This window comes from Candoia aspera, chromosome 1 (genome assembly GCF_035149785.1).
Source record: "Candoia aspera isolate rCanAsp1 chromosome 1, rCanAsp1.hap2, whole genome shotgun sequence".
Lineage (NCBI taxonomy): Eukaryota > Metazoa > Chordata > Lepidosauria > Squamata > Boidae > Candoia > Candoia aspera.
The window spans coordinates 139683028-139698723 of NC_086153.1; the positions used below are offsets into that span (position 1 = coordinate 139683028).

Genomic DNA, 15696 nt, shown 5'->3' on the forward strand with positions numbered 1-15696 from the left:
TATTTCTGCTTCACTCTCGCAGCGTGAACGATGATGTCTACTCGCAACCCGCTCTCCGTTCGTAATGAGCAACCGTCCTGGCTCTCGCCTCAGAAAAAGTTGCCCGTGAACGACAAGGAGAACACGGTGAGCCTAAAGGGGGCCAGAATTATTAATCCCCTGTAGGGTGAACTTGCAGGGCAGGGAGTAGTAGCAGCCCTTCGCGAAGGTGGAAAGAAACCGGGGGTCGATAGGTGGGGAAAATATTATCTTCTTGAGAAACCTTACCAAACCAGATCTAGCACAGGGTTGTTGTGGGGAAAAGAGAAGGAAGGAGTATTAGGTATGTTCGCCGCCTTGGGTTATTTACAAAACAATAAAGGTGGGATAGAAAATAAATAAATGGTGCGGGTCATATTTCCAACACATGCTGAGGAACACCGGGGGAGGGGAGAGGAAGGCTTTGCTGAACCCATAATTTGAGTAATTAGTGTGCCTCCCCGAAGATGCCCTCTGTTAGACAGCCACAGCATTTTGTTCGATTCGCTTCCTATTTGTAGGAAGCCTGGGGCGCTTTCTCAGTATAAATACTCACCAGGGATTCAAAATCCAGCACCAGGTCGCTAATGCGGTACATCCTAAATGTATTGAACTACAACTCCAGCCGTCCTTTGCCATTGGCGGCGCTTACTGGGGTGGTGGAAACTGAAATCCCAAAAATGTGGAGGGCGCCGAGTTACCCCTAACCCTGAGCCAGCGCGCCGAAGACTGGGCTTTCTCAGCCTTGGAGAATCCTAGCGGTCTTCCTCGGAGGGCTCACGCGGAAAGGCGCGTTCTTGAGAGGCGTCCCGGCCTTCAGACTTCCCGCCTTCCGAGGTCTGCGCTGACCGCATTTAACCGTCTCTTCTCGCCCCTGTAGCCCCCGTCGCTCAACGCTACCCGGGTCCTGGCGACCAAGACGGCGCGGAAGATTTTTCAGGAGCCGGGCACCAAAGCGGTGAGTCGTGAGAGGGGAGCGATTCGTCGCACGGATTGGGGGATATCTTGAGGGGTTCAAGATAGGGGTTGAGGGTATATAGATGGAAGATATTCCTTCGTGTGGGCACGTGGGCATTCCCGCCGCATAGGAATTAGTGGTGAGGGCGTGACTCAGTTGTCTTCTCTGCAGTTTTGGCGCCAAATGCCTACCTATGCAAAGAAACAGGACGTTGACGTTTTCCTGTTAAGGGGCAATATGGGAGTGAATCGTTGGCCTTTCAGAATGCCCTGGTAGTTTCTTTCTTTAAGGAGTTAAATTTTATTTTCCTAAGTTTAGCAAAAGCTTTCTGGGAAGTTGATCCAACTGAGAAACAATATATTAAAGGAGAAGGTTCATTTCATTGACATCACAATTTCTGTTTTGGGTCCTCCTCTGCTGTCCTATTCTAATTTCTGGCCTTGCCTCTCTAAGTTGTCTGGTATAGGGTTCATTTAGTGTTCAACATGAACACAACCATTTAAAAAAAATTAAGGAATTCTATCTTGGGATTGTCACCTTTTCTCCTATTTCTCTTTTTAGTTTATACTGTTTTCAGCCCTTCACTGTTCTTGTGCTTTGACCCTTTTGCCTTCTAGCTTAATGCTCAGGTGACCATTTAATTCATGTCTGTATAGAAAACCTATCTGCCTCTTTTGTTGTTCTTTTTAAGAATGTAAAGATTTCAAGTGGAACCTAAGAAGCTGGACTTTCTTGTCATTCCCTCTTTCCCCCATAAAACCACTCCAAATCTTGTTTTTTTTAAATTACTGAACTTGTCTTATTTTATAACTTTTTATAAAATAAATATGACTATTAGTTATAGAGTTATTTATAATAGATAAATAATGTAATAATATAACCATTTTAATATGGGAAAAACACACAAACATATAAAGCACATTTATTTATTTATTTTTCAAATTTCTGTCACCGCCCATCTCTCCTGAAAAGGGGACTCTGGGCGGTTTATTGTAAACATGCATGTATATGTTTTTCTTGTTATATGCATGCTTATAACATGGTAATATATCATACTTGTACTTTTTAGGAGGCCCCTAAAGGAGCAAAGCCGCTTCCATCAAGCAATGTGCAAGATGAGCCTCTGTTACGGGACAATCCCCACCGTTTTGTCATCTTTCCTATTCAATACCATGACATCTGGCAAATGTACAAGAAAGCAGAGGCATCATTTTGGACAGCTGAAGAGGTAGAGGCCTTTTATCCTCTCATTCCTCTGCGACTCTGGGATGATGATAGGAGCAATGCTAACAAGACAAGTGTACAGCAACTGTCAAGAGAGCCAGGTGGTCAGGCTATTGGATTAGGACCAGGAGAAAGAGGTTTAGTCCTGTGCTCAGTCACGGAAGATCACTAGAGTGCGTTTGATTGGGCCAAGAGATAGTGACTAGTTCAATCTTGAATTTGTTACTGAGGAGATAAAATGGAAGGAGGAGTGCTATGTAGATTATTATCCCACCTTTTGAAAGGAAAAAAGTGGGGTTTTTTGAATAATTGCTTGCATTATTACTGTATTCTCACTGGCTGTTTGGTGTATTTAGGTGGATCTTTCTAAAGATCTTCAGCACTGGGAGTCCTTAAAACCCGAAGAAAAGTATTTCATTTCACATGTCTTAGCGTTCTTTGCTGCAAGTGATGGTATTGTCAATGAAAATTTGGTAAGCATGTTCAAATTTCATATTTTTTTCTACACCAAAATAATTGGCCGTACCCTAATTTTCCACATGTAGATTTCTTTATATTTCTTAGTTGCCAGTAATCTCTAGCATCCAGAACAAGGACATCAGCAAAGTGTCTTGATCCATCCTGTCTACCTTACTTTAGAATAGTAATTCAGATTTACCATCAAGAGAAGCAAGCAGTAATGTCTGCTGGCCATTTTTTTTGTTCATTCTTCTTCCTAGACCAGAAGTATAAAACAGGTCATGGTGGCCACTTCCTCAAAAGATTTTTCTTTAGCATTTATTATGTGATTAACAACAAATGCTAAACTAAGGAAGAAAAATTCCTTATTTGTGAATAAGGAATCTTCTCCTAAGTATTTAGTAACCCAGGCTGAAACATGAAACTAGAGGAAAAGTTAAACTCATAAACCTGTGGGAATAACAGCTTCATTTCTATGGGCTATAATTTTAAATTTCCTTCTGATATCAAGGTAGCTTTCAATAATATGCAAATAAGATATTTCTGCTTTAATATTCTCTGTCCTCATTCTGTTTTTAATCTGCTTTGCACATTTCCTTAACTGACTCTGGAGTCCTTGGTGCTCTCTGAGACTTAACTTTCCTTAACTGACTGCCAGCTACTTTTGCTTGCTGCTTCTGTGCTGCTATTGCAAACGAACATTGCCAATATCTTAGTTTTTCTGGTATCACAAATGCTTCATAACATCAAAAATTGAGTTAAAAGATCCAGAACATAGGGAATGAGTGAAAGATTCCCACAAATATTCAAAGTATCAGGAGACAACTACCCATGGAAGTCTGGCTTATAAGATAGAAATGTGACTGCTGGAATGATGGGTAGACATCTGCCCTTGTTTCCAGTGAGTTAGCAGATCTAGGCTTATTAGCTTTTTTTCTAATCACCAAACTCTGGCAGTTAGGACTCCCTTTGCAGTGGTATTTGGTAGGTTCCACATGCTTGTTGAGTTCAAATTACTATACAGGCAGAGGTAGTCCTTGACCTACGACCATTCTTTCAGTGACTGTTCAAAGTTACAATGCACGTACTCCCCCAGCCCCTCTGCGCTCACGTTGGCCACTCTCACGCCCTCCCTGGCCTGTGCTGTGCCTCGCGCACCCTCCCCCATGCTGTGCCTCTTGCACGTACCTTCCCCTACTCTCACTGCACCCTCGTGTACCCCCTGAGCTGCACCTCTCATGCACTCCCTTGCACTTGACCTGAACCCTCACGCATCCTCCCCAACCTGTGCCTCTCGTGCACCCCCTTGTTCTCTCCCCTGCCCAGCAGCCACTTACCTGCCTGCTGGCCTAGGACTTGCAGCTTCCTGATGGCTTTCCCACTGACTTCGGCTATGGGAAGCTGGCAGGAAGTTGCCTCATCTAAAGGCCATGGGATTCAGTTAACAATGGCAACCAGGACTGCAGGGATTGCTGTCGCTAAGCAATGCAGTTGGGCTTTACAATTGCATCACTTAGTGATGGAAATTCTGGTCCCAATTGCTGTCGTAAGTTGAGGACTGCCTGTAGTCCTCAGTTAATGACAGCAATTGGGATTGGAAATGCTGTTGCTAAGAGTTGCGGTTGCAAAGTGTGATGCCACATGACTGCTTAGTGGCAGCAATTCCGGCACTCCAGATTGCCATCATTAAGGGAATGTCTGGGTCATTAAGTGAAGACATCACATGGTTGCCTTTTGTGGCCTCCTGCTGGCTTCCCCATTGACTTTGCATGTTAGAAGTTGGCAAAGAAGGTTGCAAATGGCAGCCGCAGGATGCTGCAATGGTGGGAACTCTGAGAACCAGTTGTAAACACCACTTGTTCAGCACCATCACAAGTTTGAATGGTTGCTGAATGAGTGGTTGTTAAGCAAGGACACCTGTAATATAGGATATGTATAAGTTGGTCATTAGGTGATAAAGTGATTGGGTAATATCTGTAAATAAGCTATCATAGGCATAATGCCACATAAAATATCTCCAGATGCAATGCTTTTCAGGAGGGCTGGTTGTATATTCAGCTTGGAGTGAGTTGTAGAAAACTGTTCATAGGCTGTAAGTACAGAAGAGTAGGAAGAGGTAGTTTGGTAAGCTAAAGAGTGACTTTCTTTTAGAATAGTAAAACCAGTTGTAAATTTAAAGCTACTCATTGACGTATGGAAGAGGTTTTGGGTGCTCTGCTTGAAACAAAGTGGAGCTTCTCTGCTGCATGCATGGACTGAAATGATACTGTTCGAGGCAGAAGTGGTTGGGAATGGGAAAGGAAGCCAAGAATATCACTGCTAGTGGCTTTGGGTAGAGAGGAAAGGGCAAGAGTGATGTGTGTGGCCTTTCCTCTTAGCAGATCCCAGTGGCATATCCTACCAGTCCACCTATATCCCTGGCATTCCTAATCTTCCTTGTGTCTTCTGTCTAATTAGAGGGTGGGCTATGGAGCGATGGGGAAGGGAACAGATGACTGTACTTGTTCTATCCAAAACCTAGAGCAACCAAAAAAGTTAGCAGAATTTCCAGCATGGGGTGGTTTATTCTGAGTTTGAAACAAAAAGTTGTTTTCATGTACTTACCTAATTTTAACAGAATACAGCTAGTCCTTGACTTATGACCAGACCTCGCACTTAAAACCACCGCAGCATCCCTGCGGTCATGTGATCAAAATTCAGATGCTTGGCAGCTGGCATGTATTTAAAACAGTTGCAGCATCCCAGGGTCGCATGATCACCATGACTGCCATTTGCAATCTTCCCAGCTGTTTTCTGACAAGCAAAATCAATGGGGAACCATGTGATTCACTTAACGACCTCAATTCATTTAATGGCTGTAGTGATTTGCTTAATGGCCACTGCAAAAAATGTAAAATCATCTGCAGTCATTTGATACCTTGCTTAACAATTGCACCACTTAACCACAAATTTTCTGGTCCCTATTGTGTTCGTAAGCCGAGGACTACCTGTAGATTTTATCAAGAAATACTTGGCGTATGTTGTATAGGCTAGACTGGGAAGTTGAAAAATATTCTGGAAGAAAACAATGACAAATTGCTTTTATAATGCCAAGAAAAGTATATGAATTGGCTTGATTCAAGAGAATCTTTTCCTTTTTTCCTCTTGTCCAGGGGTACAGTGACTTTCTTCAGGATGCAAATTTGAGTTCAGGTCATCTAGTAATGTAACTTTAGATGTAGTAAAATATAGATAATTGAAATTTAAATAAAGGGAAGGATGAAACTGTGGCTTATTCATATCTTGACTTATTAAGCAACTAAGCCATCTGAACATGTATTTGAGTATTTTGATTCTTCAAAAAAAAATTTTTTTAATAGCAGTCTGATACTCTTGCTAGACTTTGAATAGGTGTAAAACTTAGCTCAATTTCTCCTTGAAGTTGAAACAAGCATATATGTGTTAGTTTATGCCTTTGGGAAACCATATTTCACAATTGTAGACCAATCTTTTCTGTATACAATGGTTGCTAAAAGCAAGACTCTGAGGCTGAGTATACTTTACCAAGAACTTTGCATATTTTTGGAAGATAAAGGGCATTTGTGTTTGTATATCTACATATGCTGGAAACTAGTAACAAATAAACAGATGAAGCTTAACCATAAGCATGTAACCTTAAGTGAGAGATATGCATTGTAACATAAATATGATCTATCCTCTAGGTGGAGCGATTCAGCCAAGAAGTACAAGTCACAGAAGCCCGCTGTTTCTATGGCTTCCAGATTGCCATGGAAAACATTCATTCAGAAATGTATAGTTTACTTATTGATACTTATATTAAAGATCCTAAAGAAAGGTTAGTATTGTTCCCAGATGCATACTGTACTGAAATATTTATTGAATGTGCACAAATACTTCAAATTTGAAAATCATAGGCCATATTCCTTAATTTTATAGAAATTCTGCAAATAGATTTTTGTATAACAATACAGAAAAGGATATTTGTTCTCTTTTGCAAAGCATGCAGAAACAGCTATCAAATCCTACAGTGCACATCTTACTTGTTGTCAGCTCAAATCAAATCTCTCTCTCTCTGGTTTTTTGTTTTTTTGGTGCCATGAGAGTCAGAGACAAGAGGCAGTTTAAGAAGTTGTTGATAGATGTGATATAAGTGTCCTTGCATGCTCTAGTTCATTTTCCCTTTTATGTCTGGGTGGCTGCACAGTCCAAATGTAAGCATGTTCTACTGAGGTCTTCTGGACAACTAGCCTTTCTGCTGCTCAGTCCTTTTCAACTCAGTTTAAAACTCATCCAAGATTAGTTGTTCTGAATATTTACAAATCTGTTTGGACATCCACATGCTCTGAGTGTGTTCATGTTTTTCTGAACCTGGAGCACACAAAAGAAATTGCTAGCTTTTTCCTTCTCTCTGCTATGTAGTTCTGGACATGTATTAGTGGACGTTTTTATTTATTCAAATTTTGTTACCCCCATCTCCCCCAAAAGAGGGACTCTGGGCGGTTTACAATAAATTCATGAGTTATGAATGTTTTTGTTGTTTTGCAAAACATTTCAGACAATGGGATGATAAACTGTTAAAAAACATGAGTCATCCTCAATTTCCCAGTTGTCATAACAGTAAACCTCACTTGTCTTTTGAGCCCGTGACCTGTAATGCTGGCACTTTTCTCAACCATAACCATGGTTGGGCACTACCTCCCATTCGGGGCTGGGAGGTAGAATGAGACATTAGTGAGAACGTAGATCATCCCTTGAAGCACAGGTCACTTGCTGTATCTGAAGGTGCTGGACTGAAATTGTGTTTTTCTATTCAAGGATAAAGCAATGGCCCTGACACAATGATAGGTGCTGTCACAAATCCCAGTTTGTTCAATCAGTGGGATGGCAGGGGGGATGTCTTTTTTTGTTGTTCAAGTGATGTGACTACACCACCATCTGAAAGACCTATATGTAAGCTGAAAAACAGTTTGAATTTGTTTCTGTAGTTCTAAGGGTGTTTTCCTAAACCTCTGGATGCTAATCCTTGCTATAACCCTGAGCAGTCCTAGAATGTGCATATTCTCCTCCTCCTCCAAGAGTGGAAACAGAGATCTGCCCTGAGAAGAGAGATCTGGATTTTGGACTCCCTTTCCCAGTCAGTGTTAAAACTCCAGCTGGCTCTTCATAAGAGCAGCTATGCCAGAGCTGCAAAAGAGGGGAGAGGCTGCAGCTCTCAAAATATCATGCAAATCAGGATCAACTCTACCACCTTTAGGATGCCTAATAAGACAAGTTGCAGGGAATTTACTTTAAAAAGGGTTGCAAAGCCAGGGAAAAGAATCAGGCCAATTTTTATTTTTTCCTGTCTAACATGCATTAGGCAGGGTTTTTAGAGACAGTGATGCATTCAGGTAGGATTGCTCTAGAAATGTCATCTTAGTCAACTCCAAATTATTATGAAGAAATGTGAGAAATATTTATATTTTTATGATGCACTTGTTCTTATGATTTTAATCTCTTGTTTTAATTGAATTGTAAACCACCCAGAGTTGCTTGGTGAGATGGGCGGTGAAGAAATGTGAGAAATAAATTTAATGGGGATTACAAGCATGCTAACTTCAGAAGCATATTAACCTGCACTATCTTGTTCTTTTAGGGAATTTCTGTTCAATGCTATTGAAACCCTGCCATGTGTTAAAAAGAAAGCTGATTGGGCCATGCGATGGATTGGGGACAAACAAGCAACTTATGGTGTGTATTGTGCTAGATTGACTTTCCAGGTGTTTCTACTTTATGGCATTTGGTCCAGTCTTTACATCCACAATGATTTTTTCTCTCAACAGGTGAACGGGTAGTAGCATTTGCTGCAGTTGAAGGAATCTTCTTCTCCGGCTCTTTTGCGTCAATATTTTGGCTGAAGAAACGAGGCCTAATGCCTGGGCTTACTTTTTCTAATGAGCTGATTAGTAGAGATGAGGTAAGGCTTGCTTTTTCAGGGTAACTAAGAGTGGTTTATTCCACCAGGGAGTTAATTCTACTGAATTGAAAGTAGTGTCGAAGTTGAATAAGAATGGTAGTTGTTTGTGTTTGCTTTATCAGTGGTAATACTAAAGAACAGTGCCCTAATTGGTTATATGGAAGTTGTGCAGAAGTCTCTTTTAACTAGTGTGCTACTTTGCTTTTTGATAGCAGAAGTACACTTCTTCCAATTGTTCTCTGAAATATCTTCCCATTACTCTTTGCAGGGCTTGCATTGTGATTTTGCTTGTCTAATGTTCAAACACTTGGTGTACAAACCAACTGAGGAAAGAGTGAGAGAGATCATCACAAACGCTGTCACAATAGAGCAGGTAATTGGCAGGTCTTTCTGGTAATGGTAAAATATTCTCACATCAAGCTTACAACTTAGCAAGGCATTTAATTGTCTAGACAGTGGAGTATTCACATGTTAAGATACTTTGTTCACTTAAATGCAGGAATTTTTGACGGAAGCATTGCCTGTAAACCTAATCGGCATGAATTGCATTTTAATGAAGCAGTATATAGAATTTGTAGCAGACAGACTGATCCTGGAACTGGGTTTTAACAAGGTAAGTCTTGTGCTGTGTTTCTTAAGAGCTATTATGCAATCTGTTTATATTTAAGCCTGCCTTTTGCCATCAAGCAATTGGCTTTTGGCTCACTGATGCTAATTCATGATTAAGCAGGGCACTGTTGCAATGGTATCCCTTATTTATTTCAATTTAGAGTAAGCTTAAATGAACTCCGTGCAAATGCATTACAGGTAGTCCTTGCTTAATGACCATAATTGGTACTGGAATTTTGGGCTGCATGATTATAAGTGTGAGGAGTGGTTGCAAGTTGGTTTTTCTAGCACCGTTGTAAGTCTGAACTGTCACTAAATGGTCATTAAGTGAGGACTACCTGTATAATGCTATTGCAACTTTGCACTGTTAAGTCATTTTGCTTTGAATAACGATTCTCAGACAACCTCCTGCTTTTAAAGATATCACTGGGCTTATACCTTTCCAACCTTCATATATAGCGTTCAGATCCAAAGTGAGCAGAGGTGTTTTGGATCTGGCAAAGGAAACCTTGCTATAGCTAACAGCTTCTACCTGCTTTGGATCTCTGCCTACATGCTAGCATGGGATTAAAACTCTGAAATGCAGGCGCTTTGTACTAACTTTAACAACAGTGGCCTAGGCTGGCATGGCATTGCTAGCTCTTGTCTCTAGCTGCAGGCTTAAAGTAGAACCCCACATTCTGTTCTCTTTCCAGAGTAATTAATGGATAAATCATGAGCCTAGGCTTTACAGTATATTAAAAGTGAAATAAAAACAAAGGTGAGATCCAGTGGGGAACACCACAGTGAACTCATGCATTTGGAAACATGCAAACTTTATTTACCTTTGAAAGAGAATTCTGGCAGGGACAATTATATGCAGAAGAAGGTAACAACTGTGGAAGGTATTGCCAAGGTAGAACTCTAAACAAAAATTGGGATGCTGTGGAATAGGTGATAACAGTATTTCAAACAAGCTCAAATTATCTGTTAACAAAAGTATCTTATATTGTGTGATCTAGCTATAACAACCACGTGACTGAGTTACCAATTTATTTCAGATATTCAAGGCTGAGAATCCATTTGACTTCATGGAGAATATCTCTCTGGAAGGCAAGACTAACTTCTTTGAAAAGCGTGTAGGAGAATATCAAAGGATGGGTGTGATGTCAAGCCCTGAAGCTAATTCATTCACTTTGGATGCAGATTTCTAAAGGAACTGAGACTTTTTTCAGCTGGTTTGAAGTGACTGGCTAGTGGTTTGGGTGCATTGTCCTCAAAATCCTCTTGTGCTGGTAATTTGTGGTGGTACTTAAGGAAAACTTCTGTAAAATAAACAGGAAAATGCCAAAACTTACAAAATATATTTTATAACAAGCTATTCACATTTTCAGAAATACTAATGATTGTAAAGTGGTATATTCTGTTAACTTAGAACAAAACAAGATCTGCAGACTTTCTTATCCTTATATAAATTGCAGAAATGCTGAGGAACATGTAACCATAATGCCCCTTACAAGTTTTAAATATTTACTATTTTAATAGTTTGTACATATACATAGCACTTTAAAGGTCTGGCCTATTGTTTCTCAAAAAGGCTGGTAATGTGAGTTTAGAATAAACTCTTTTAGTCTGCATTTCATCTTAATTTCTTTTACTTGCATGTAAATTGAACCGATGTACTGAAATGGAAACTTCCTTGATACGTGCATTACTTTGGCTGAGTATTTTGTATAGAAGTAAAGTTTCATTAAATTCCCTTTTTCAAGCTGCTGGATCAAAATATTACTGAGTTGCTTTCTAAGCAAAAATCCCCAAACTATTTTACTTGTATACTTTTATCATTTCTAAAAACTGCTTTCCCTTCTTAGCTCATACCCAAACCATACTAGTTTGGGATATAATCCAGAGGCATGTTGGAAAAGATTGAGCTGCCTGTGCCTGCTGGCCCCAGCTGCTTATATGTTGCTATATCAGGAGCAGGTAGACAAAAGCCTGCTGGTGTGCAATAGATAGTTATGTGATCTAGTCTGTACAGGTGCTTAATCTGTATAATATCTCCAGCATCAAGCAGGTGCTGGCTGAGAATTATGGGAGTTGTATTTTTCAGCATCTGGAAGAAAGCTGATTTGGGAGCGCAGTTCCTAATTTTCTTCTGCCCTGAAGAAATTAGAAAATTTGGAGTAGTTACCAGATTACTTATTAACCTATTTTTTGTCACTCTACCTTTTTTTAATGCAATTCTTAATAATTAAATTTACATGCCGCCTGACTCTCAACAATGCTGGATGATTTGCAAATTGTTAAAAGCATTTAAAACAAAATACAAAAGAAAAAGGAACAAAGATGGCAGAGATAACAAACCCAGATAGGAACAAAGAAAAAGGGGGCTTTAATCATGCTTGCCACAGGCCTTGGTAAAAAGCCAGGTCTTCAGGGCCCTTTGAAATGCCAGCAGGTGTGGGGGGCTCATTCCAGAAGGCAGGTGCTGCTACACAGAAGGTGTGCTTCTGGGGTTCCTATAGATGGCATTGTTTGAAGGAACCCGGATGCACCGACCCTGTCAGATTGGATTGGCTGGGCAGATACTATGGGGGACAGGCAGTCCTTCAAGTAATCAGGCCTGATTCCATGTAGGGCTTTATAAGCAGCTATCACCCAAAAGCAAACTGGCAACCAGTGCAGCTTGCAAAGCAGATGTGTTAATGTGGGTATATCAAGGCATGCCTATCACTGCCCACACTGCTACGTTCTGGATCAATTGAAACTTCTGAGTGGTCTTCAGAGGCAGCCCCATGTAGAGTGCATTGCACTAGTCAAGCCATGAGGTGACCAGGGCATGTGTGACTGACTGAAGGCCCCTCTGATCTAGGAAAGGGTGCAACTGGCACATTGGATGAAGCTGTGCAAAGGCCTTCCTGGCCACTGCTGCCACCTGCGCATCAAGCGGGAGCTGAGAGTCTGGGAAGACCCCCAAGTTGTACACCACCCTTGAATGTGGGCTGGTTAATGTGACCAGGTATTGCCAGCTGTAGTTCATAGCTACTCTAAAAAATGGAATTTAGGTTACCATCAGCTCTCTCGGAAATGGTGGTAGTATGTATGTGATTGCAGATCCACTTTTGATTTATAGACCCTTACAAGGCTAGGCAGGTAACAGGCAAATACCAGCTGGTAGACTTGTGTTGGTGTGGGTTTTGTTGCATGTGCAGAGTATCAGAAAGCGTGCTGGCATTAGAGACCAGTAGCAACGCCAGGCATTGCAGCAAATCAAATGTAGTTGTATTAGTTGCTTATACAAGCAGATGATATTTACCGTTCTCTTCCAGATCCCTGGAAGGGCTATAAATCTTCTATTGATTTCACACAAAAGAACAATAGGTGCAAGCAAATCGTTTCTTACAGTTCCAAAAGTTCCCAGATCCTTTACCGTCTATCATAAGCCCACACGGACCTTTTTTTTAGTAAGCATGTACAGGAACTTGAACTGCTGCAAAAAGCACCTTCTACCACACACCAGAAGCACATAATGATAGACAGCTTTCATATTTTTTAACCTGGATCACTGTGACTCAGCTTTCTTAAAGTGAGAGCACCTGATACCTGACCTTAGAGCATGCAGGTGCTTAATTAACAAGGCTTATTTATTTATTTATCATATTTTTATCACTGCCCATCTCCCCCACAAGGGGGGACCCTGGGCAGTTCACAAAACAGTTTAAAATTCAATAAAATCATAAATAATCATAAATATCAATATCAATAAATAAATATAAAATGTAATGAGATCCAAGTAGTGGCAGATCTAATACCACCCAAAGGGGAACAAGACTGGCCTCAGCAGGACTAGGGAGCCAACCAACCCCAAGAGTGGCTCTTCCTCTCCCCACTCCAGGCATGGTGACAAAGCCAGGTCTTCAATCATTTCCTGAAGTCCAAAAGAGGAGGCTAGCCTCACTTCCGGGGGAAGGATGTTCCAAAGGGTGGGAGCTGCTGCAGAGAAGGCCCGCCTCCTGGACCCTGCCAGATGGAGTTCTCGTGCAGACGGGGTCCGCAGCATGCCCTCTGCATGACTGGGTGGGACGGGTTGATGTAACAGGGATGAGACGGTCCCTTAGGTAACCTGGTCTCATGCCATGTAGGGCTTTAAAGGTAATAACCAACACCTTGAATTGGACCCGGAAGCAAACTGGGTCCCAGTGCAGCTTGCACAGCAATGGGGCATTACGTGCTGATCTTGAAGCACCCAAAATTGCCCGCGCAGCTGCATTTTGGACCAGTTGTAGCTTTGGGATACTCTTCAAGGTTAGCCCCATGTAGAGCGCATTACAGTAGTCTATATGGGAGATGACCAGGGCATGAGTGACCATTCAGAGGGCCTCTCGCTCCAGGAAAGGGTGTAACTGGTGCACAACACGAAGTTGTGCAAAGGCCCTTCTGGCCATGACTGCCATCTGCTCTTTGAGCAGGAGTCATGAGTCCAAGAGGACCCCCAAGTTACACACTGGGTCTGTCTGGGGCAGTGCAACTCCATCCAAGACTAAAGATGGCAAATTCCTTGGAGCAGAGGATCTGTTAACCCACAGCCACTCCGTCTTACCAGGGTTCAGCTGAAGCCTGTTGTTCCCCATCCAGGCCCCCACACCCCCCAGGCATTGCTTTGTGACTTACCCCTTTCAGAATAATACACCAACATGTTGGATATATCTTCTTTCTAGAATGTGTTTTAATAGGTTTGTTTAAAAATGAAAAGTAATGTTTCATGTAATAAAGTGTATATCTTTGCTAGACATCTCTACAAATTGGATATCTAAGCTTGTCTATATGATGTATGTTACTTAGAAGAAGCTATTGACCGACAACTTTCAGACAGAATAACCATTCACCTAGTTTCGCAGGTCAAATGATATGTGCAGAATCGGAAGATTCTCAACACGCTAGAAGCTGAGAAGAATAATATTCCATTGCAAAGCTGTTGCCTTGGCTTAACCCACTTTTCTCTGCAAAATCTAGGCTTAGGCCTTATTAGGCATTTTAGTCAGACCAGAACTGATTAAAGCTGTTGACCAGATTGTGCTGGACAACTCTGATGGATGCCCAGACGTGGGATCTGTGGCCTTCAAGATATTGTAACCTTTCTTACAACCTGTCAGACTGACTGATGACAATTAAGATACACCATATTTGGAAAGCTGCAAATTTCCAAAGCAATCTTAAATCTATCGCACATTAAAAGCACAGCATTAAACTATTCTATCCAATCCTGTTAATTCTTTCCTCATAATATTGATGCAGTTGAGAGGCTTTGTTCTGAGGTATTGCTAGCATGATGCAGAGATTGCTTAAAGCCAGTGAAAAATGGCTGTAGTTAGAACCATAAACTGCGGCATCCTGTTCTGGCATTGATTCATTAGGAGTTGCGACCGCTCCTGTTATTCCATTTAAAGTTGTTGGTTCTCACCCTAGTTTTCATGTTTTGGTCACTGAGTAGCATGTAGAGAGACTTGAAATCAAAGGACTCTAAGCAGCCCGAAGGAATGACCATGTTGTTTTAACACTTATACACAGAGGCATTTAGAATCCAGAGAAACTGATCACTGCAGGCCAAATTTTATTAAAACCCCTAGCACCTCTGGAGTAGCAGATATCAGGCCGAGAGCAAATGAACAAACAAAGGCTTATGAGTCTTTAATCTTTTACATGATTAATGTAGCCTGGGAACAATCGGCTGCCCTGTAGATATAATAGAATGTCAAATGCAAAGGGGAATAAACAGACCAGGACACCATTTGCGCTTGAAGGAAAAACCTCCCCTGCTGAAAATGCCTTCCAAATAACAACACAATAATCTTTTATAGCCAGTCCCTCCATTCAGGCTTGCTGTGGCCAATAGCCCAGGATTAATTTTTATGCTGCCTTTCCTCCTCTATTGGTATTGCCTTCACTGCCTCCAAATCTGGGCTACAGCACTCTCACCTACTGTTTGTGGAACAGGGATGTTGCCGGACTGCTATTGATGACGAATGGGGCTGGTGGGAGTTTAGGGTTGATCTGGAGCGAGTTGATTCCAAATGGTTAATTTATGGGATGGGCACTATCCATCTACTAATAGTGGACTTCCATGGGGTAAGAAGAATCTAGATCAGGGTTCCCTAATTGGAGCAACTTCCAGGTGTGTGAATTCAAGTCCCAGCATTCTCAGCAATGCCCAATCTTGCCAGAGAATGTTGGGGGTTATCCTGCTTGAGAAACAATCTGGATCACAGTAGTACGGAAACCTAGGGCTGGCCCCGAATCTTAATTTATTTCTTTGATATCCAGTCATTTGGTTCAAACTGAACATTCGCAGCATTTTATACCCGATCAAGGGATTATTCCTGTGCAGAGGAAAATTACTGCACGCAACTTTTTGAATGCATGGACATTCCCTCCAGTATACAAAGTTTACATTTCATTATTTAAAATATTTGAATGTTTCATCAGAGTGATACAG

At 41.4% G+C, this 15696-nt stretch overlaps 1 protein-coding gene and 1 long non-coding RNA gene across 2 annotated transcripts in view; one reads left to right on the forward strand and one right to left on the reverse strand.

Annotated features, from left to right (window-relative positions):
- Window positions 1–10971, forward strand: RRM2 (ribonucleotide reductase regulatory subunit M2). The gene is made up of 10 exons (XM_063314448.1): window positions 1–126; window positions 899–976; window positions 2046–2204; window positions 2557–2673; window positions 6361–6494; window positions 8295–8389; window positions 8482–8615; window positions 8884–8988; window positions 9115–9228; window positions 10265–10971. Exons 1-10 carry the CDS (start codon window positions 31–33, stop codon window positions 10415–10417), a joined length of 1185 nt encoding a protein of 394 aa, XP_063170518.1. The 5' UTR covers window positions 1–30; the 3' UTR covers window positions 10418–10971.
- The window catches only part of LOC134504980 (uncharacterized), an 18512-nt gene continuing 13055 nt past the window's right edge, over window positions 10240–15696 (reverse strand). Inside the window, exon 2 of the long non-coding RNA XR_010068697.1 lies at window positions 10240–10528. This is a non-coding gene — a long non-coding RNA (uncharacterized LOC134504980). The remainder of the gene's footprint in view (window positions 10529–15696) is intronic.